We start from the raw sequence: 24,377 nt of genomic DNA, 5'->3' as shown, positions 1-24,377 counted from the left end.
CTCCTCACTTCTCTCCCTCATGCCTCCTTCTTTCCTCCAGTAGAGAAATACTATGGTTCCTAATAAGAAGAACTTGCATGCAGGTGTATGGAAGTAAAAGAATCAGCTCTAATGTGATGTTCCACAATGGAGCAATATCTTGATGCAAGTCATTCTGAATCATGAATTGTAAGGCTGACTGCAGAGCTGACATCTGCAGCATTTTAGAGCCTGAGAAGCTGAGTGAGCTGACCGAGTGGATTATGCAGACCTCTGAAGAGAACTATTGGGTGAGGACTTACAATAAATCCCAAAATGTAGTCTGCTCTCATGTTTTCTGCTGAATCAAAGAGCAGATGGTATGCTGCCTCAGAATCTTAAGCAGGCACTGTGCTGTTCACTGCTCTATGTTAAACTGCATGGCAATAGGCAACTTAACAATTTTTTTAAAAGTACTTCTACTCGTTTATGAAGAGTTCAGGAACTAGCATTACTACAGCAGATGTTTGTCCATTCTTGTTTTTTGGATGTAAATGTAATGCAAATTCCTTGTTGTGAGGCATAAAAAAGTATAACATGCCCCAAAATCCAAATAGATTTTACTGTGCCATTGGTTGATGCTTATGTCTGATGGAATAAAAGATACATGAAGATCATGTGTGAATATTTACGTAGTTTAGTTTTTGATACCATGACCACAATGAACCAACCACCATTATTTCTCCAGATCAAGAAATAATCGTATTTTCAGGAGAAGTTATGAAAAGACAATTTGATCAGCCGAAGTTTAATGCAATATTTAAAAGTATGAGAAAAGAGATTTATTTTGGTTACCCACTGAAATGTTCTAATCTTCAAATGTAAGCTGGAAATAAAGCTAATTATATTACAACTGAAAAAGTGTTTTCACAAAAGTAATGAGGATTTCTGAAGTATTTGGGTTTCTATATGCATTTTCAAATTTTACTCTGAAGTGTACTCATAATGAGTGAATGAATGAATGACTAGTTAAATTTCATAAACCAAATGCTAACTACTACATTTTTTCCAGGAATTGATATTATTACTTTTTGTTTCAAGATGGGATTATTTAAAGATATTTGTACATTCTTCCAGTAAATGAAAAAAAGTGAAGTTCAAGCCTGTGAATAAAGACCTGGTGCAAATTTTATTACTGTAAATGATATTTCAGTTTCAATCTCTGATTATTTTTCTATCCTTCTTGAGGAATAACTGAAGTAGGGACTATGGAGTGGTGTTGGAATTTCTCAGGCAGCCATTTTCATTTGATAATTTTCAGTCAACTCTGAAATTCATGAAGGGAGCATTTAAGATTTCTGCATACCAGTTTTTAATCTGGGTATCCTTTATTCATCTTTCTTTTTAGACAGGAAATGTCACTACTTGATGGGATTTGATAAAGTGATTTATGGCATCTGATCTATCAGAGCATATACCATCACAAAAAACTTGAAGAAAGTACAGTTGAGCAGTGAAGTAAGGATATAAAAACGCTTCCTGTCATTGTCTTGCATTGGTTAGCTATGAACTAAAATTCAATACAGAGAAATCAGGAGGTGAAGAAAAGAACTTGCAGAGAGGTAGCTAGGATGTTTTATTACTTAAATTCACCTTTGATACTTTGAACTGTGCAGCATTAGCACTTCAATATCTTCCTCATTTTAAGTAGTTTCATGTTCTGCGCCATGGCAACTACAGGCAGACTATAGCCATGAACAAATTGAGTCTAGAGAGAGCTTCAGAAGCAAGTCTGGCCCTCATTCAAAACCTTTTGAAACAGATGAAAGAGTGTCTATTGACTTTGATGGGCTTTGGCTTGAACTCTTCCAGCTTCTACAGGCAGGCTTGGGTTCTGATTACGGCTCCAGATGATGCCCATGTATTTCATTCAATTGCACCTTAATTATATGTATTGAACAGCACTGGGAAAAGGTCCAGGCATATAGGATGTTTGCCTCCAAGGATGATGTTATAACTGAATGCAAGAAAATAATCCGTTTTTAAATGCTACTGAATTTTCTGTGATTCCCTGCACAGTGACACAATTTTGCATTTGGGATATCAACCATCACACTGTACCAGGGGTGGGTGACTGCACAGGTGAGATAAGTTGGAATGCTGATGGACAAAAGAGCACAGGAAATACTGTCCACATCAGAATTATTTCTGTAACCATTCAGGCCTAGCTCAAAATTGCAGTTATCAAGTTCTAGCAAAAAACCATTTTAAATTGCATTTTCATCAGATTTAAAGCTGCATGACAGTGGGGAAAGACAGGAATTCAAGCACATCAAGCACTATAGATAATAAAATAAATGTATTATATGTGATAATTATATATTATAAGGAATTGGCTATATTATAAGGGGCTGTCAAACCAAGGTACCTGAGAAATAACAGCTTTTCTGCTTTAGAAAATACAAAGATGTGACTGTTTCTGTGATTTTACAAAGTAAGACTGTCTTTGAAAGCTTGTGGCCTTTCTCTCCACTTCTGTGAGTGGAATGTGCTGATCTAAGAACATGACAAGGAGGACAAATGGTTTACCACCTGCTGCCTGAGCACTCACCCGCAGGTCACCAGTCTTGTCAAAGAGATTTGCATTGACAGGATGTGAAATGGCATTGCCATCAAAACATATAAGACTATCTTTCCTTTGAAGAAAAGCAACAGCTACTGTAACTTTGAAGTTTGAGGACAGGAAGGCAATTAGTTTAAAGTACAAGACACAAACGGGGAAATGAATCTGACGTTGCATCTAATAGAAACTGGCAGTTTCAAACCCTGAAAGATGGACTTCATATAGCACTTTTCTATGACAAGTCCCCAGCTAGTGAGCTGATTTTTAACCATAAGAGTGGAATCACTTGAATAACCTTGTCCAATCCTCAAAAAATTTAGTCTTTTTTCTATACATCAATGGATTTCACAGAACATCTACTCTTTGTGCCACCATACCCTCATGAGCCACAGACATCTCCAATAATCCACGTGTCACAGGAATAAAGCAGAGGAGATTGTGGGAGTTGCATGAATTCTTTTAAATAGAACTTTACACATGATGTAAAAAAGTGAACTACACTATATGCTACAGAAGAGCGAACTGCTTCCTCTGCTTGCAAATGACTAAACAAGAATCTGGTTAATGAATAAATCATTGAGCATATGAGCCAAATACAGCAATTAATCACTTGAGGAATTAAGGGTATGAAACTTGGGTCTTCTGCCTGCCTTTAATTCTGTCTTAATTTAGCCTTTCTTCAGCTTACATTAGCTCAACATCAGGACCTCAGCTTTAGAATATGAGATTTCTCAGAGCTCTGGTAAAATGTCATTCAATTTTTTGTCATTGTTTTGAGTAAAAGCTAATGTAAGATATTAATCTTAAAGCATACTAACTTAATCACAAGTGGTCACATTAATTTCTTACACTTCAATCTCCTGAAAGCAATCTGCTGTCTCCTTGCTGTCGTGACTATCACTGACACTATCTAACCAAGTTTTGATGAAGACAAGTGAATATATATCTGACTGGACATCCTGTATCTATGGAAATACAGAGCATAATAAATCTTTACTAGTAAGGCTACCTAGCTAATATTCTAGAAGACTGTGAGCTTCTTTCTCTCAGCACAAAGCATCGTTTCAAATGTAATCTGTATTATTTATCCATATCTTCTCTGTCTGCTTCCATGTATGCTACCTGAGATTAAGGTAAAACCAATAATCACCTGGGATCACCTGGGAGTTCTCAGCAAACACAGAATGTACAGAATCTGCTGTAATTAGCATAAAACAGGAACTTATAAATATATGCTGATAATTTTTTCTTACACGTGCTTGAAGATTTCATTAACAATATTTAAAACTTGAAGTGTTATGGAAATCATCTCTCATATCATTACATTATATACATTAGAACAGCTCTCACATTGTATCACCTCAGAAAAGTTATAATCTTGCAGAATGAGCCATCAGATTAACATTTTCTAAGAAATCAGTGCTGGGTTCTCACAGTGAAAAACTATTCCTCTGGCAGGCCACCAGAATTTAAATTTGGCAGGCTGTAGTATAGTGTTAGGTTTACTTGTTCAATCAAGCATTCAATTAACTAACGTGTCAGTATGTTGGTCCTTTGTGAGACAAATAAATGGCAGCTAAAGTGCATTGAGCCATTTGAATGGATAGTTGTGTAATTAATATTTGCTTTTAATTTATTGTAAGATGTCCAGATGCTCTGGCAATCAGTTCCTGGGAAATCCTTAAAATAATTGACGGAGTTCTGTAAACTTACTAGAGGGCAACAGGCTTTCCTGTCTCTCTGTGTGATTAGAATTGGGCAAATGATTCAGCAGATTTTAAAATTCTTGATTTTTTAAATTAATATGTTGTTTATAGCTCCAACATAATTTCTGTGTAATTTAATGTTTATTTAATAACAGGGCTTATCTATTATTTATAATTTATTTCAGACTGTCATTGTTTTGGGATCACACACCATTCTCCAACTCAGTAGACCAAGATTTGTTAGTTTGGCAGAAAAGAAAGCATGTAATTTCAGGGCAATTTTTTTCTCAGTTGCTCTCATCTTTGCGAGCTACTCCAGAACTTAATCTTAGGTGTGTAAACACTGAACAAGGAGAGAGAAAGGCATTTGCAGTGTGTGATTTTATTACATATGTGTTGATGTAGGATGAGCTGTCCTCTGGGCTTAGTACAGATGAGTAACTTAGGCTCTATGTACAACTTCTATGAGAAAAACTGGAGGAGGAGGGGGGATCAGAGCCTTTCAGTGTGTTTTTATCACTACTATATGTAGACTAAGATTATAGCTATGCTGAACTAAGACTGTAGCTAGGTTAAACATTCCCTGAACCCAGGCATCTTCAGAGAATGACATAGCTGGGACATCCGACTCCCATTAACTACTGGAAAATGTCTAAGTCAGTATTGATAACTGAAATCAGGAGAATCAGATGAGAGCTAGGTTGATTGGCTGCATTGCAGGTTTTATATTTACATCACTTGGTGACACTGACACCATGGGAAATCCAATGACATTTTTAAATATCATTCCATTGGTGATCATTTTTCAGTTTCATATGCTGTTAAAGGCCTTTATGAAAGGGCCATTATGTGTTCCACTGTGCCATTTACAACACTATTCTTTATGTCTGGTAAGTCAGAATTGATTTTTATCTCCACTCTCTGTTGCATTTGCATCATGATGCGTTGCCCCCACTCAGACATTGGACAAAATGTCATTTGTAGAAGGATCATTCCCACAACTATCACCCCTGGCTTATTTTTCCTCTGACCAAAGTTGTATTGATTTTTCTACTGCTGTCTTCCCGGCTAGCAGTTAATGATCACACTCAATGTACAGATAATAGAGATGCCAGTATCCTTGTAGGGGTTAGCTGTGATCACACACAGCCATTCTTCTGCTAAAGTACAAAAAAAAAAAAAAACCAACCAGAGATCCCACAAGCATTGATCTACATAGACACATTTATTTATATGATAATAGAAACCTCACCCAGAAGGTGTAGATTAGTTAATAAATCAGATTTAAAGAATACATTTTCAACCTTTACATCCTCATTCAATATATAGAGAGTTCATTTTTAAGATAAACTGCTTAGCAGTTACCTTGTTTTTCTACATGTTGTACACTATGATAACCTGTATGTTTAAAAATCCTAATATATTTAATATTCGGTAGCATAGAATATTGAATTCTATGTTTTATAAGATTTATTTTACATAAATGAAAACTTTTTAAAATATGTGAGTAGTATTTTCCAAGCTCCACATAATCTGTCTTCAGTTTCTAACTGGAGTCTGCTTTTTTTTCAGGAGACAGAAGTTTGATAATATTTGGAAAACATAACCGGTCTGACAGGTCTTCAGTGAAATACTGAGAAGCTGAAGTACCACAAATGACTAATCATATTTGTAAAACAGAGCACTGTGAACAAAACTAATTAACAACTCTTTCGTGTTTTGAGCTATTCAGTTTGGAACTAGTTAATATACGGATTGGAATAGTTAAAGAACATGAATTGAGTCTTCCTGTCAATATAGCAACTCTTTTACACTTGAAAAGGTCTGTATTCCTTTAACTTAGCTTTTTTTGTTTCAGTAAAGCACACCTGATTTTTTTTTAAGTCTATGAAGGCTGCTAACCAAACAGTTCCCTAAATATCAGCAGGAATCTTATTTCTATCTCAAGGAAAAAAAGAAATATATGACAGTCCACATACGAACATGAAACAAATTATTTCTCTGACATTTTTTGTTCCTACATTATTTCCTTTCTCGTTATCTTGGACATTATTCTTAGGAAAGTCATTAAAAGTTCAAAGGTATGTATGAGATTAAGGCTTTCAGGAGAATGAAACCGAAGATCAGTTTTTCAGTACTGAGAACTCTTGGAGTATGCAAAAATTTGACATTTCTGTTTCTCTTGGGGTACCTTATCAGCAGACAATGAACTTTCGGTTCCTACAGATTAAAAAAAGTTACTAGCGTGCTGTGAAATGGAAAAGCAGAAGATTATCCTCTTTATTCAGTGTACATACGCAAGCTTCTAGCATGGTAAAATTTAAAGGGTATCATTCCTATAATTGGTGCTTCTAACTCAGAGAAGTTTTATCTGCATGTTTTTATCTGTACACAAAGCACAAGCATTAAAGAACAGCCCAAGATTTCTGCTGAATATGACTTTTCTTTTCAGAACCTTTTTTTTTCTACCAGTCTTTTTTTCGCTATTTCTTCAGCTTGAGAGATAAAGTAGGAAACTCTTCTACACCCCTTAGCTAGAGCTAACGGGATCCAGGCAGTATTCACTGCCAGGAAGAATCTGCATATTAACTAGCCCTTTGTGAAGGGGTCTAGCACCTGACACTCTTTTATATTGCCATAATTAAAATGAGTCGACTGGTCAATTAAAGTGAACTTTTCACTATTAATGACCTTTGATTACCCCTAACTGAAGAATCAATGGTATGAAGTCAGGACAGGCTGGAAATACTAATCCAGAAAGCCTGGAGGGTAGGCTGACGTATCAAGTAATGAGGTCTGAGTCCAAAGCTAAAGTATTTAGTTCTGTCACATTAACAGTTGTATCATATAGTCTCTGATAAACATAAATAGGTCCTTGCATTCATCTAAGGTACTTCTGTCAGTGATGGCATACCTTAACATGCAATCTAAATTTCTTTAAAGAAGCTGCTGCTGATGCTCTGTCCAATGTTTAAATTACCAGCAATGTTATGGTGGTCTATTATCTGTTAGACTGGATTGAGCTTTAATAGCAATACATTTACTTATTTATTTCAATAAAATGTTTTTTATTAAAGGGCTTCAGCACAATAGATGAGTAAATTCTCTTACTTCCCACAGCCTCTGGAAATGACAGAAGTCTCTGGGCAAGGATTCAGTCCCAATAGTCGGTGATTTCTAGTCACGGGCTTGTACACAGCAAAGGGCCTCATATCACCCTCAGATGGTTTGATGAGGACAAAGAATTTTGGATAGGTAAAATTCTATCATCCTCTATCCATTAACTAATGTTTCTAAAAGAAGTTAGTATAAGCCTAACCGTGGTTCAAATAACTCTGGTGAAAAATCACTAATGAATTCAATGGACAGTGTCCAATCTGTAGTAAGTGCTTTTCAAAGTCATACCTTTTAGCCTTTGAAATAAACTTACCAATTCAAAGAAAGATGAGAAAAATCAAGAAATATCAATGCTGCCACTTCTTTACTTTAGAACAACTACACAACAACAGCTGAGTATGTCTAAACAACACTAATAATTTCAGTGATATGATTGCAAAATATTGAACTGAGTGGAAGCACATTCATATTGTGAAAAAAACCCTTGTGGCACTATCCATTTAAAGATGCCAAAGAGAAAGATAGATGGATTCTTCATTGGATCATTCTTTTATTTATAAATACACAAGTCAGTAGCAGCATAGTTCGTTCTAAAAGCGTACTTCATTATTGCCAAGTGTAGTGTTTCTTGATAGCTTTCCTCCAGTAAGTAGCAATATGTCAAACCCCACATATTTAACTTACTTCTCTTGATGTCAGAAGACCATGGCATACCCTAAAGAACAAATATTTGAACAGTGCTAAAATCCTGTCAGCAAAGTCTTGGGTACCCATCTGTTACATAGATAATATACATACTGAAATGACTGACATTTGTTACCAATACTAACAAAATAGTCAAGACTTGTTGAGTGTGTGTTTGCATAACACACAGTATGCAAATCTGTATGTATATACAAGTACATCTATTAGTTATATGTCAATATGCATATAAATTCCTGCCTAAATATTTACAATCAATTAGTATATTTTTCAATCTTAGTTTTTATATTGCTTTCAGCTGACTGAAAGGGCATATGGAAACAATAGGAACATATGGAAGAAAAGATCTGTTTTAAGACCAGATTGTGGTATGTTTACTCATATTGAATAACATACAAGGAATATTCCTTCTGTGGCATAAAATACTCTGCTGTGAAGAAGTGTCACAATACAGAAGTTGGTATTTATTCACACTGTTAGGTATTTGCTATTTATTCATCTGCAGTAGTGATGGTGTCACATGAGAACTAAACCTGGAGTTGGATTGTTTGACTTATTTCCAAATTCTACTCCAAGATTGTTTTCTTGAATCAGGGTTACTCTTTTATTTACATGAACTGGGAACAAGCTCTTACCTCTGCTGTATAGAGATTAACAAGGAAGGCTTATTGAGGTTTCCCATTTATAAACATTATGCTGCTTAGTTTATCAGCTTAAAAATGGGATTCTTCTAACTGGATTGCCAGTGCCACACTGTATCCAAATAGCATTTAAACTGTGAAAAATTGTTTGCTTCTTAAGGCTGATGAGACACTGCATATTTTACTCACCCTATTTAGCCCAGGCAGTGGCATGGATCTCCAAAGTGTGAATGGTTTTATGTGTGAGGGGTGCACAGCCACTCACCCTCTTGCACCTTGGAAAAGAGAAAGAATGGAATTTCAAGTTTAGCTCTGAGTATCTTCCCAGAACAGCCTGAAGTTTAACTGCAAATTCTTCCACCCTTTCCTGCTGTAGCCACACTGGTTCCAAATTCCACCTGAGTTCCGGTCAAAATAGCTGGAGATATTGGCTCTACAGCAATAAACTCCAGTTGTTTTATTTGTGCCCAACACATCTGCCCACACAGACACATGAGAGAAGTCCAAGGGATGTTTGAAAAGCATTAACCCACTTTACCTAGGAAAATGCCAATTTGCATAGATGATTACTATATGTACAAGTAAGAAAATGTAATTAAGGCCCTTATGGTAGACATCACACACATGAGCCTTCCATAAAATTCCATAGGAGGTTGTTGCTGAGGTCTTGATCCTGGCTATGTCCTACTCCTTGATTTTAGTCCAAAGTTAATGCCACATGAAGAGGAGAGATCTTTTATTTTAAAAATGCTGGTCTGGCAAACAGTTTTACATACATGCATCATCTGTAGAATCAGAAATGCCCCAAGGTTCCATAATTAAAATATGAAAAAAAAACCCCAAACAACTATATTCTTAATCTGAATGGACTCAGCTAATGAAAATTCTATCATTCCTCTGGACATATTAACTTATATACATTTGTGCTTGATGCAAAATACTTAAAACTAAAAAAATTAAAGTGCATATTACTAGCTGCTCAATTATAAATCCTTTAACAAAAAAATAGCTTATTTCTCAAAGGCAAATATGAGTAACTGTTAACTTCAATGAAGTTTTATATAAAAAAATAGAACTTTACTGGGGATTTGGATTATTTAGACTGATAATAGTATTTATCAAAAGAGAGAATGTAGAATGCCACAACCACTTTGAAAAAATACAGCACTGGCAGTTTATATCTGTATAGATTCTATCTCTATAATCTGGAAAAAATCTGCAGATATGCCCAGTAACAGAAGATTCTTGGTTCATTCCCTTTTTCAGCCTAACATCTACACTACTCTCTTTTTGATTTACTAGCAGTTCAGTAAAGTATCTGTTCCTAGTCAGTATGCATTAATTTTCTTGACAATAAACTTGTAAAAAATTCTGACACCTCAAACTAATATTGAGTCAGAAGATCCATGAACGTAGGGCAGCTTCACATATTAAATTTGAACTCATAGGACAGAAAAGTTAAATATTTCATAATAATAAGGCAAGCAAATAAATTCCACACTTGCCATGGAAACACTGACACTCAAACTAACAGCACCACTTGATCACACTCTAGTCATGTAAAGCTATTTTTTAGACCTTAATTCTGCAGTGAAAATCCCTCAGCATTGCAGCCCAATCATATCTCCTTAAGTATTTCTGGCTTACTTCTTTGGCACTGGGACTTCTATCTCTCTCCTGGGTTATAAAGCAGGAAGCAGAGTGTTTTCACACCATAAGCAGCAGCACATAGAATGTTTTAGCCACATCCAAGTACAATTATAGGCAGGATACTGTCCATACTCTACTCTAGTAGAAATCTTTCACAGAAAATAACTAAATCTTGAAATTAGCAGTAGCTTCCCCAGACCACTACGTCCTGTGCAGCTGCAGACAGAGGGGAGCTTGGCAGGCTGATCCCACACGACACTCTGTGTGAGGCAGCATTGCCTCAACTCCAGCAAACACGGATGGAATTACAGACGTTCAACACATCGCATAAGCGAGTCTATAAGCTCCGCCAGTTTTGCACATTACTTACCTGAAGTAATGAAAAGAAATGAAAGACACTTACTCAAAATGAGGCAAGAGAACTAAGAATGTGCACATTCTAGCACAGACCAAGGGCCGCTTCTTGTCACACCCCGAAGGCCATGTCTTGTTGCACCCTGCTTTTAACCTGAAATCCACTACACGGATCAATAGCATATGCCATAAAAAGCATGCTATGAGGGTTTTGGTTTAGGTTGGGTCTGTTGTTTTCTTTCTTTTTTTTCCTCTCCATTTTTTACAACCATAACACTTGAAAGGAGAAAAAGAATCCCAAGAAAATGAAAACAAAGTCCTCTGGTGATATGAGGATGGAGACAAAATCTGACAGTAGCAAAACCTATTTTGCTACCCATCCTTAAAGTCCTCTTCCAGTATGTACAACCAACAAGCAGTAAACATTCTGGTCATGACAGGAAAACATTTCACAGAGGCTCTCTACCTTTCTAGAGGAATGAATTGAATTTTTTAATAAAATGTTAAGTCTCAAAGCAATTCAAAAGATTGCATTTCAAGAAGAGAATCATATCTAAGCAAAAGAAATTCTATAGAACTGTTACTCAAATAGCTAACAGAAAGCTTGAAATGTGACACAGAGGAAAGACTGCAAAACATCTTGACATTGCTGTCATATTACAAGTCAGTACTTCAAGAGCAATGAATAAGATGTAAATATTTACCCTAGGTAGCTAGACCAAAGAATGTAAACAGATTCCAGAGATAAAATACAATTTTTCAATATCTTTAGTGCTGGAGATGGAAATGTTAACTCTGCCAGGCCCACTGATCCTGAATGATGAATACAATCAATTACATTTTTTACCTGTCAGTCATTCGCATCATTGCCTTTCTGCAGCTGACTGCTCCCTGTCTTCCAATTCTTGTTTCAAGGCACTGAACAACTTTTTATATTCACTTTTCATGCAGTCTTTTTAACAGATTCCCTACTGCCATCTCAGGTTAACACTGCTTGACAAGGAAACTTGTCTGTTTTCTTCCCATATTTTTCAGTGCTGCCTGTGTCCATGGTCTCCCATCTCAGAAAGGTGGCTCTTTTGGTCTCTGAAGTGTCATCTTAAATCTCACTCTTCCTCAAGCTCCACAAATTTTAACCACCTTCTTACAATCTGATGCAAAGTTCACTGGTCAGCAAGAGCCATTAACTTCAATGGGCTATGAATCAGGACCAGATTGCTGCCAGTAGCTCTGAAGTCTAGCTAAAGAAAAACAACAACAACAAAAAAAACTGTATTGGTACCCTTGTTGCTAATTACAGACTGCTACTTGAACACAGTCATGACAATACTATATCCTTGGTCAATACCAGCTCTTGCTATTTCCAGTATATTTTCTCCAGTCCTTATGCAAAGGACTACGGCCTTACATTGTTGTACCTTTATTTGTACAAATTCAGAGTGATGCCAGAGGTCTCTCACGGAGCTTGAATAAATAAGCATACACTCACTCCTATGATTTCTTTTATATACTACAAAACACTATTCTACATCTAGCTGGGTAAAACAAGGGAAATCATCACATTTATGAACCAGGTTACTAAATAATTGCAAAAAAATCCACCATTAAAATGGGGTTTAGAATGAAAGAGTATTCAGAAAGCACAGTGAAAAGTTTAAATTTAGTGTGCTTTTAATTCTCACTAGTGAGGACATAAGAGTCTTATTTTCCAAGGAACCTCTGTCTAATCCCATTAATCTAACAGCAATTTGAAGAAAAAGCATTCCAGAAATCCAAAATAACACTGTAACTCTACATTATTCTTGTTCATTCATAAACATTCTGGTACTTATTCCCTCTTTGTTTAATTCTCCCTGCCTCTTGCAACCTCAGATCTCTAATGCATATTTTTATCAGGGAAAAATCAAATTAATTGCTTTTGCCCACTTTTCCTTCTTCTATCAGTTTTTAATGTTTTACAAGTGCCTTGTATACCCAATGTCTTTCTGCAATCCCACAGTGCTCCCACCAAGTGGTACAGGGAAATCAGTTCTAACAGAGGATTTAGGCAATCTAATGTACAACAATAAGATACACAAACGCTAGGTAGAAGATTCTGTTCATGTGTGGGAAAAGTTATCATCAGACAGCCACTGCTCCCTAAATAAAGCTAAAATACTATACATTTATTAAAAAGTATGATGTGGTTTGAGGCTATTTCAATAGTATTTGAGAGTCAATTACAATTCACATTTTTACCCCATATGGTACTAAGCAAGGTACTTTAGGAGAAATTATAAAAGTAACACTGCCTATTACCACATAACTTTGCCACATGTGCTAGCAAGGACAAAGCCAATTCAATGACCTTCACCAAAGAGGTGCAGTTTTGGGAGTACAGGTATTTGTTTGCTTTTTCTTAAAGGTATTTATGCTAACACTTTTATTATAAGGAAGTACACTCCACCCTCACATCTTCAGCTATAGTAGGCAAATGCTTTGTAGAAATGAAATTGCTGTTGCAACAAGGTTGCTTATGACATTGTTTAATACAAAAAAAAAAAAAAAGTTGGGACACAGTACATTGATAGGGGGTGGAGTGTATCATAAATATATACAAAAGAGGGATATTATTTCTGTCATCTGACATTGATGTGGGAAGAGAGAACAAAACCAAATGCATTTTCTTTTCAGCACTGATACATGCAAAGACAAAATTACAAGTTATATGCAGCTCAGGATAATAAAAAAAATGCCCCAGTATACTTGTTTAGATTTTTTTAAAATATATTTAATTCTCTGATCTTTCACTTCAAAACTTAGAATTAAGCAATGAGTGAACAGGATCTGAAATACAGACAAGGCATTGCTCACATCACATTAAAAGGCATCTTTTAAATGCTGCTGTGGCTTTCTAAACTTACACTGAACAGAATTTTTAGTTGCTGGGAATTTGAAATGCAAGATGAACTTGGCCACATTACATCTATTTCTTGAAGTGGAATTGTAAATACACAATTTTGCTGTTCCAATGAGGCAACATGCAGAATTCAAAATTGTTTCTTGCAGGATTCTATTGACCTGTATACGAACAGATATCGAAGCAGTGGTACAAAACCCACAGCTCAAGCACGAAATCCTAGTGTCTAGATCTCTGAGTATACTGTTCTCCAAAATACACCACTTCCTTTTAACCACTGAATTTAGTTTTATGGAAACAGCTGCTCACCAACTTTTTTTTTTTATTATTATTAAAAAAAGAAAAAAAAGGCAGGGAGGGTGGGAGGAAGGAAGAGGTGGAAAGAGCTCATGCATTATGATGATATTTAGCAGAGAGCTGCAAACAGAAAGCAAAGGCAAATATTTTAAATGTGATAGATTTCAAGCAGAAATGTCAAAGTATTTTCTCCTAGTAAACAGCTTGACAGAGTTGGTTGGGACAAAATTTGGGTTGCAGCTACAGGCTGAAGCAGCAGTGTGGAGAAACAAAAACAGGCATTTACGCTCCACCCCAGCACCCCCTTTCTCTCCCAGTTAGAAAAGTATGACTGATGCTTTTGGTTGGCCACAAGGCAAATATTAGCTAAAATCTTATTTAGCTACATCCACATCCACAGTCCCAGATGCTTAAAACTTATCATGGATTAAAGCCATGAAATAAAAATTTAAAAAGAAATTTCAATTTGAAATTTTATTGGCATGTTGCTAAAATGGTCAACATCGACTGACAGGAGAGACTTTGTCCACATACTCTGAGAACAGCCTTCCTGCACCTCCCCCCTCTCTTTTCTTCCTCTCTCTCGCTCTTTCAGCATTAATGCTATTAAAAGCCAAACAAAATACTGGCTATGGGTGTAAAGAATGCTGGTTTTTTTTGGAATGTTGCCATGGATCCTGCTTCCAGTCGCGTCCCACGGAAGGAGGGTGCAGCCTCCTGACTCTACGGCAGGCTGGTCTCCCCGGGCAGGGCAGAAGGAAGATAGCCACGTTCTCCTGCTCCTCCCTATTCTTTCCCATCCACTATAGCCAGGTCCTTGATCACCCTCAGTTTGCCACTGGCATCGATCCTGCGCTTCTCGCGTATTAGATCCTCCAGGCTGTGGAACCTCACCGTATGCACCTTGTTCTCTGCCAAGTGGATTTTGAGATAGTACTGCTGCTGGTGCTGGGTGCCAGCAGCCGCCTGCAGCTCCCCCCCGGCTTTGAACTCCCGTTTCCCGAAGCGGCACCAGGCGGCGAAGCTCTCGGAGTTAGTCCAGCAGATCTCGTCGCTTTTTAAGCCCAGGTGCCCGCAGGCGTTCTGCACCACCAGCTCGGCCACCAGCGGGCGGAAGCGGTACCAGCTATTCACCACCCGGCCCACGTTGCCCGCGGCCGCCTCGTACAAGCTGTCCTGGCGGATCTGCCCCTGGTGCAGGTGGATGATCTGCCCGCCGCCCACGTACACGGCCCAGTGCGGCGGCGGGTGCTCCGACGGCCCCAGGTAGAGCAGCTCCAGCAGGTCCCCCGGCTTGCAGAGGGCTGGCAGGGCTGACACCGAGTAGACGCTCAGGTCCCCAGCCTGGGGGCCGCTGCTGACCTTGGAGAAGATGCATTCCTGGCCGCGGAAAGCGGAGAACTGAGTCTCGTTCAGCACCAGCTGGTGGTGGAGGTGGTGGGTGGGCGTCTCCTGCCCGGGGCTGCCGGAGCCCTTCACGCCGTACTTGTCTGGCTGGCCTCGCTCGTCCAGGTCCTCCTCCTCATCCGAAAAGAAGTAAGCCACCCCGACGCGCAGCTCGTCCTTCTCGATCCCCGAGGGGTCCCCGGTCGGCAGCTCGCTGTAATTCAGGTGGGTGATGCGATCCAGTTGATTTCCCATCAATGACAGGGCGAGGCGAGGGCAGAAATCGCCGGATCTAAAGGAGGGTGGGGTGGGCAGACACAGAGAAGAACAAGAGATGGGAAGGAGAGTGCACGCAGAGGAAAGAAAGAACGAAAGAAAAAATAAATCAAGGCACATACAAAAGATTTCAGCGATTCCGCCCTAAGACCCCATCCCTCCCCGACTCTTTCCTACAAAGGAGAAACTCCCAGTGCGGACCCTTCCCCCTATCCCCGGGGTGCGGGGCAGGGCAGAGCCCCGACTCCGGAGCGGCGGCTCCGAGCGCCGGGAGAGCCTCCCCGCCGCCCGCCGCCTCTGCGCGGGGGGACGGAGTTGCACCGGGAGTCTCCGCTCCGCGAGGGGAGAGGGCTCCGGGGGCTCGGGGAGGCTCCGGCCGGAGGGTCCCGAGCCCTCCCTCCAGCGGTGCGCAGCCGGGCAGCGCTGCGTGCGAGGAAGCGGCAGCAGGAGCGCACGGCCCCGGAGCTGCCAGCCCTGCCCGCCCGGTGCCGGCAGCCTGGCCGGGACCCCGCAAAGCACAGGCAAAGAGCAGGCGATCGGCACCCCCTGCCCGAGGGGTCCCTCCCGTCCCCTTCCGTACCCGTGGTCGCCCAGCGCCAGAACCCCCCCAAACTCCTTTAAAGTCGTCCTGTCCCCATGGGCGCCGCAGAGGAAGCGCCACCCGTGCTCGCCGCCGCCACCCGGCTCCTCCGCCCGCGCCGCTGTGGGCTGCCCGGCCCCTCCGGCGAGGATAAGTAGCGGCGGCGCCGCTCCCGAGCCCGCCCCGGCCGCGCTCATTGGCCGCGCCTGGCGGCGGCGGGGCTGGGCCGCGGCTCTGCCCGCCCGGGCCCCGCTGCCGCCGACACGCCGGGCCCGCACCCCGGGGTGGCCTCGCCGAGCTCCGAGCCCCGATCCCTGGGCTGCCCCCGCTGAGCCCCGGGCTGCCCCCGCTGAGCTCCGAGCCCCGGTCCCCGGGCTGCCCCACCGAGCCCCGGGCTGCTCCGGCCGACCCCGGGGCTGTGCCAGGCGGTGCGTCCCGGGGAAAGCAGGTTGAAGATCGTGCCCACCCCGTGAAGCCACTGCATTGGACAGAAGTAAAAAAAAAAAACGAAATTAAAAAGAAAAAAAAAGAAAAAAAAGAGAGTATTTTCTACCAAACCAACCCGCCCAGGAGGGACGCAGGTGGCCAAGAGTTGCTCTGTCCCTCGAGGCTGGAAGTGGGTGCCCCTCACGTTGCTTCAGCAACCCCAAGTTGCACCTGTGCGGTCTGAGCTGATATCCTGGGCTTCCTTTTGCTGAGGAGAGAAGTACTTGCAGAGGGCTGTTCCTCTCGCCTGTTACACTTCCAGTTTTAGGACGGCATGAAGTGCCTTAAGGAGGTGCCTGTCTCTTGCCGTTGTCTAGATGTGAATTTGGGATGCTTGGTGTTTGGCAGTAGGTGAGATGACTCTGTCCACATCTGGACAATGTAGCAGTTGTGGATTGTCGTCAGATGTGACTAGAAGACATGCTATGGCATAAGTAAAAAGATGAGTCTGTCTGGCAGTAGCAGTCCACTTCCTCCGAAAATGTATAAAATCTAAAAATCTGTCATCTGTAGTAGCTACTAACAATATACACTTTTGCACCTAATTTTGCACATTATGGAAATAGAACTCAGAAATTATTTGTTCATTTGACCACTCTTCCCCCCGTGAGGCTGTGTCAATGATGGGATTGTAACCTGGTCCTTCTGTGTTCTTAGTCTTGCTACATAACTGTGTGAACTTTTGAGAAGTGAGAATTCAAATATTTAAGACACTCCATAAAAAAAATCTAATGGCATTCTTTGGTTCAGATGTGAATCCATAGTGAAGTACCATTTTTAGCTGGAAGTAAATCTACTCATTTCTTTGCAGTGAAAATAGTTTTGCCATCTAGCCATAAGTATTTTTGCTTTCAGTGTTTATGGATAATATCTCTCTTTGCTGCTGTGCTTTTCCCAGTCAGTCGTCAGGTTTAGTTAACTGAGAACAATAATGTCATCACTTTATTCTCATCATAGAGAGACATTCGTCCTTAAAAACAGTGAATTTCAGTTTTCCGAGGTTCACGCTGTACACCTGTGTTCGTATGGATCAAATGCTGAATTTTTTAGATAAATGTGCTTGAATGATTCTTTTCTTTTTCCATTCAAATATTGATATAGCTGTCTTTCTAGAATGGCATCTTTTTGTTCTCATTATTTTTTTTTTAGTATGTGCAAAGGCATCCCATCATAAATGGAGGAGAAAAAAAAAGATGTGTTTAGTGAAATTCAAAGACTGACGTCAGTTATTTTTTCACTGTGGCAGTTATGCTAATCTATTGATGATTACAGACTTCCCATGTCTCATAAACCCAGGGGTTGTGGCTTGAGACTCACAGGAATTAAGCTGACTTGCAGCAGTTAAGGATGCAGCATTCATGGTCTGCATAATCAGAAAGAATATTTGAAGAAAAAAAAATTAAAAATTAAGATTGTTTTCTAATACATGCTTTTTAAAGTTTCAGAGGACTAATCATAACAGATGGATGTTATCTCTAGAATTGTGTAAATACATTTCTAATGATTGTCAGAAATTGTATGTTCTTTTACAGAATGACCTTCACCAACTGCAACATTTTAAATTAAATTATGAGGACACTCTAATAGGTTTGGAGCGAAGGCTGTAAAACAGTGTTTAAATATTTTGATTTTTTAAAAATAACTGTTGATGTGTTTCATTTTTAAAGCTAGTCCAAGTTGAAAGCCATTTTCTGTAGACCTTGATCGACAGTTTCTGTTTTCTAAACACTTTACATTTTTCCCATTTAAAGTCTGCATCTTTTTAGGTTGCACTCGCACAGTTCACACTTCCCACGTTTGCCAATCATCAAGGCTATGTGGAGTAATTTTTAGATAGTTCTAAACAAACAAAACATTATTTCATCCTTTCCATGCAAAACGGTGGAGAACAGACTGCTTCAGCAAACTGCAGGTACAGAAGGATGGAGTCTGGGTATAGGAAAGGCTCTGCCATTCAAAACAGGAGGAGTATCTCCTGCCAAATTTTAACCTTTTTTTTTGGCAATCCCCTGTGCTTTTGCAAGTCTGCTCAATGAGAGTATTCTGTCTCTTGTTGAAGCACTTACAATCCCTTACAATTGACCTCTCTTCATGACCTCTATTCAACACACTTCCAGCACCCATTTCTTTGTTTCAGTTCTGTTCTCTTCTCTGTACACTGTCTCATCAGTGCTTTGTGCTCTACCACTACCCCTCAGAAAGAAATTTTCCCTCAGTTTGTCTTCAGTCACAGTTTTATGATAGTGTCAAGAAGTTGACTTAAAAAAAGAAAACCCATACAAAAAACTCCCATCAACCAACAAATCCCAAACTTTTATGTAGCTGTGATTAAAGGACACTGCTGGAGATGCCTCTTTTGTCTGACCTAATTTGATTAATGAATTTATTATCTGCTTTAGATGTTTAACTTCTGAGTGCTTCCTTAGCAAAGCAGTGAGTGCAGGCTTGGCTGCTCTTAGATGGTGGCACTGGCAGTGCAGCAGCACTGTTCACACTCCCAGCCTCAGCCTCATAAACTGGGGTCATAATCTCCTTGCACCAGGACATGGGAATTTACAATCCTCCTAGAAAGAAACCCGATAACATCATCATCTCTGGCTTTGTCCTGGTCTACTCTGAGAGAGTGAATTTATATCTTTCCAATGCTATTTTTTCTTTTTGTGCCTTTTTCCATACTTGGCATTTTGTAACTGTTGCATTTATGTTTAATTTAATACAGCGAAAACCCTTGAAATATGTGGCAAAATAGATAATCAGTAGCTTATTTTTTAAACCTTATTTTTTAAATGTTCTTTTCATCCTGCCATGCACTGAGCTTTGGAGCCTTGGACCCCTGTTGCTAAAAGTGGAGCTGCAACCACCGTTGATTTTAATGAGTAGAGAACATTTGTGCAGAAAAATTTAGGAACACATGTTTCAAAAAACAACCAGAGATAAAAAAATTGATGATAAGGGTCGCAACTTTCCTCTCTGTTCTGAACTTTAGATTGTAGAAATCTGTCCATTACAATCCTGTTAATATAGAATCTCAGAGGCCCAGAAGCTCTTATCTATTTCAGGAACTCTACACTTGGTAGAAACTAAATACAATTTCTACATCTCTAGTCTGAGATGTGAGGTTTTGGATGGGCTGAGGGAGCTGGGCCAGTTCAGCCCTCAGGAGTTACTGAGGGAGACTTCATCAGTGTCTATGGTGCCAGGCAACAGGACAAGAGGCATGGGCAGAAACTGATGCATAGAAAGCTCCACCTGAACATAAGGGAGAAATTCTCTGCTGTTCAGGTGGGCAGACACTGGAACAGATTTTTCAGAGAGGCTGTAGAGTCTCCCTCACTGGAGATATCCAAGAACTGTCTGCACACAAGCCTGTGCTATGTGCTCTGGGATAATCCTGCTTGAGCAGTGAGGTTGGACCAGATGACCTGCTGTGATCCTTTCCAGATTTTGGCCCTTCAGCCTTGGACAGCTTTGCTATTTTTATGCAGCAATGGTGAAATATAAAATGTGAAAACTCAAGAAGATAACTGTGGTCACAGTTGTTCTTTTGCCTCTTTTCTGCTCTTCTACTGGCTTCTGGTGACTTCATGATTCTTGCATTCACAGGGTCACTTGTAAGTAGAATTGTCCAGGATGTGTTTTTCAACCCTGAGGTACAGTAGAACCACATAATTAATTGTCTGTTTGAATGTTCTAAATTCCAAAATCAAATAACTGCATCCAAACTACCTCTTAGGAATTATTCCTAATCCATTTCAATCCCTAAAATGTATGAAAAATAGTATAGGACTTGTGCCAAAGCTTTTCAAAAGGCCGTGCTACCAATTAATTTTATGAATAATACTAATTTTATGAATAATACTTCACTGATCCTCGTGCTGGGCCCATGTAGTCAACTGCTTGGACTCTACCTAGCTCCTTTCTATTAAATAACACTTTTAAGGACTCCAGACTTAATTTCTGATCAAGTGATACAACCAAAAAGACATTGCAGTAGGAAGGATTTTGAGGAGAAATGGGAAGAAATACCTTAATTTAAAAGTGTTCATCTTTGGAAAGCTGTTCTGTAGACAGAATCCCAAATGGAGTAGCCACTTCTAAGTCCTCGTAGAGCAGCAGATCAGGGTGTTGGGCAGGGGCAGGGTTTGGGGAGCTGGAGTTGCACCAGAGGCAGCCTCCCAGTGCCCTGGCAAGAGGGGAGGAGCAGGAGGGCTGGGCTGGGGCCCGAGGAGGCCAGGCTGAGGGAGGTCATGGCAGTGATGCAAGGCCATCCCCCCTCAGCGGCCTGGTCCAAGCGTGGGCCAGAGCTCTGGTGCAGCTCCCAAGCCAGGGCCTGAAGCCCCCTCCTAGCTCCTCAAAACTCTTTCTCATTAACTTTGCTTTTCTTCTGGACATCTTATCCAAGGTTCATCTTATCAGACCTGATCTTGAACAGAAAATAGCAGACCCTGAGGTTGTGATGGAAGAGTTTGTAGATCTTGCAGTCAGATCCCTGACAGTAGCATCATATTCATTCTTTGGAGTATGAAAGAAAAATAGCTGATGGACTAGATTTTCATTTAGATGTCTGTGTCTGTACACTAAATGGAAACTGAACTGAATTCATAGGCTTTTTTTTCAGGGGGAATGATGTTATAGCTTAAATTACTATTATAAGCAAAGAAGCCTTCCTCTTGATTTCAACAATATCCTTGATAAACTTTGGACGAATTGGGTGTTGATGACCATGATGAAGTTAGATCAATTAATAGTGAATTTTATTTCTTGATCTATTTCCCAGATTATGTCTTCCTCAAGGTTATTTTGAGTGTTTCAGAATGTCACCATTTTCATATAGAGACAGAACAAACTAAACAAAAAACCAACAACATCAAAACCCCTTAAGCAGACATGACCACGGTCAAATAAGGAGAATTCACTTATTCATAGTAGACTATTACACTTAGGCAAAGCTTTTTTTTTTTTTTTTTTTTTTTTAGATTTGGGAATGTAGTCTTAAAGTTCATACTATTTCCATAAATTTTATTTTGTGTCTGTGTTATGAAATAATATAAAATCTAGTCTGGCCTTGTGGGGAACCTAACCAAGTGATTGTAGCCACAGAAGCAGTGGCTATGTGTTTGAAAGATCTTGGTAAAGCAAGCTTGATCTTAAATTTACTAGTTTAATCATATATAGCTCCAGGTAGATTTAGTATAAGAGAATTTTTATGATCTTATTTTTATTTAAAATTTATTTAGCTCATTTGGGCTTGGGGTTTATTGGCTAGTTGGTTGGGTGTTTTTGGTTTGATTTTTTTTTTTTCAGTAAAGACACAGTTTCATATTATGTTTAATAATGAGTAAGAGGATTCCAATTGATTGCAAACTTTCACCCCATCTACCTACTTCCTCAGCTTCTTTTATAGCTTATTCTGTGATCATACAGTTCTTGAATCCACAGCACTGCTATAACAAGATGTTGAATATCTGCCAGAAGAAAACATCTTTTTTAAAGGTGTTGGCACTCTGGAGCTGGTGCTCTGAAACAGTCATGAATATTGTTCCCTTCTGAATATAGGATTTTGACATGGCTTTAATAAAGGTGGTTACATTGTTCATTCTGTAAAAGGAGAATAATAATGGCAGTCTACTAGGAAAATTTCCACAGTCTCCTCTACTCTTGCTGCAAATAAATCTGAAATAAAAATGACCTTGTAATGTTTGTACAGGGAAAAATATCTCCGGAAAGAAGTGAAACTTCAAAAAATAAGCTGCTAGAAAAAAAAAAAGTTTCAAAAAGGCTTGTAATTGTATTCCAATGCAATCTTGTTAGGTGGGCTCCTGTCACATGGCAGATCAACATTTTGATGTCTTTCTTCAATTAACATTTTGTAATTGCAGACAGGGTTTCCTAAATCTGTTTTAAAGATTGGAAACCTTTTCAGAAATATCAGACCATAAGGAATAAAGCTGTGATTCTTCACGAAAATTACATTTTAAGTGTATGAATCTCCACTGATGATATGTTAACTTTGTCCCTAAATGGCTTAACAAGAAAGAGATAATAAATATATTTCTAACTGCACACTGGTTACTTAATTATGATTATCTTATTATTAGCTCTTTCCCAAACTACTAAAAGAGAAAAGGCAAAATGTTTTCTTAAGTATGACATGACATTTTCTTGCATTTTCCTTTAAAACTAGTGAGATTATCCACTACACTTTCTTTTTTTCTTTTTTTTTTAATTGTAAAGCTGTACACAACCTAATATCTGTCTGCTTCTATTATAACAGGGTTATTTGCTTGATTTTTTTCCATTTTCATATGTGCTTTGGGATCCTTTATTAAGTTATTGTTCTGTAACTGCATTCTATTATAATTTCACTCATTTTTAATAATATGTATGATATTTCTGCTGCCCTGAAGGACTCCCATGAAAATTAAATGTTGAAATAAAATGAGCATCCAATGTTTCTTTTTATTAAGCTAGTTAATATTTTATAAAATGTATTTTATCTGTGAGTCTTTCAATACCTGAAGTCAAAAATTACTTTCTAAATATTATAAGCATTAACAAATACCCCTTGACTGAATAGCAAAGCAGAAATTCAATCTCTGTGACACTTGCTATTCATAAACATTTTGATATTCACTCTCATGGTTTATGCTGCTAGCTGAACCCTTTTGACTGAGTTACAGAACTAGATTCAGAATCATACCTTGCTATATATGAAAACCTTTTGAAGGGAGCTCCTATTTTTCTTTTTCAAATACAGAGCCCAGTCCTGGAGACCTAAATCATTCAAGCTGCATATCAATTTTAGGGCCAGCATCATCCTGCCTACAACTAGAAAAGGCTGTCAGAGATACATGCACACAGTTTTCTTTGAATCCGGTGAGATTTCTGTCTGCATTTGAAGAAAAAATACAGCTGTAGATGCTTAGGAATGACAAATGCATACAATTAGAATCCATTCCATTTACTAAGGTGTATAAGTACTGAATAAATTCATTGAGGTTGCAGGGTGATGCCATCAAAGGTAAGTTTCTGCTCAACAAAACTTGAGTAGCCCAAATTTGTAATTTCAATATTATTTCCAGTAGTAATTTCCAAGCTACATTTTCCCAGTCTCCAAACAATCTTGGGTCCATTGGGTCGTGTCTGTTCATGTGTATAATTCTTTCACCTAGAAGTCTGTCTCAGCTAATTGGCTCACAGGTTAACCCTGTTATCTTCATACTCTGTTTTTGCTGATTGTGTGCATACAAAACTATTGTTTACAGAAGGATTTTTTAGAGTTGTAGCATACTAAACTGTAACCAGCTACTTTATATATAATACATAAATGAGTGTAGACTACAGCTCATTTTTTTTAGCTGTGTTGTTCCTTCAATAATAATGGAAGAAAAAAACCATGAAAAATTTATGTTTATCCCTAAGTTTAGAAGATGCAGCATGATTTGAACATGATCTGGACAAATTGCATAAGGTATGACAGTAGTGCCTTAACTTCTTCTTCCCCCTTTTAAAAAAGCAGAAATAAATTTGATTTTAGTAGAGAAAAAACCTGACTGACAGGAAAGAAAAAAATATCTGACTTGAGACAAGACTGGTTTTGTAGCAGTTTGTTTTACTCTTAGCTGTGGTAAAAAGTCTTTTAGCGACCCTGGTCACATCACTGAGATGTGCCCTGGTCACATCACTTAGGCTGGTGCCATCA

At 39.2% G+C, this 24,377-nt stretch overlaps 1 protein-coding gene across 1 annotated transcript; it reads right to left on the bottom strand.

The window, feature by feature from the left end:
* Positions 1-12,895: 12,895 nt before the first annotated feature.
* On the bottom strand, positions 12,896-16,305 carry LRATD1 (LRAT domain containing 1). The gene is made up of 2 exons (XM_063150854.1): positions 16,190-16,305; positions 12,896-15,625 (listed from the first exon to the last, which is right to left on the bottom strand). Exon 2 carries the CDS (start codon positions 15,586-15,588, stop codon positions 14,734-14,736), a length of 855 nt encoding a protein of 284 aa, XP_063006924.1. The 5' UTR covers positions 15,589-15,625; positions 16,190-16,305; the 3' UTR covers positions 12,896-14,733.
* Positions 16,306-24,377: the final 8,072 nt, after the last annotated feature.

This window comes from Melospiza melodia, chromosome 3 (genome assembly GCF_035770615.1).
Source record: "Melospiza melodia melodia isolate bMelMel2 chromosome 3, bMelMel2.pri, whole genome shotgun sequence".
NCBI classification, from domain to species: Eukaryota; Metazoa; Chordata; class Aves; order Passeriformes; family Passerellidae; genus Melospiza; species Melospiza melodia.
Note: the sequence above shows the minus strand (reverse complement) of the source record. Positions and strands in the feature narration are given on the sequence as shown.

Coding starts and splice junctions, on each gene's coding strand:
- LRATD1 (XM_063150854.1), bottom strand. CDS start 15,588: ATGGGAAATCAACTGGATCGCATCACCCACCTGAATTACAGCGAGCTG.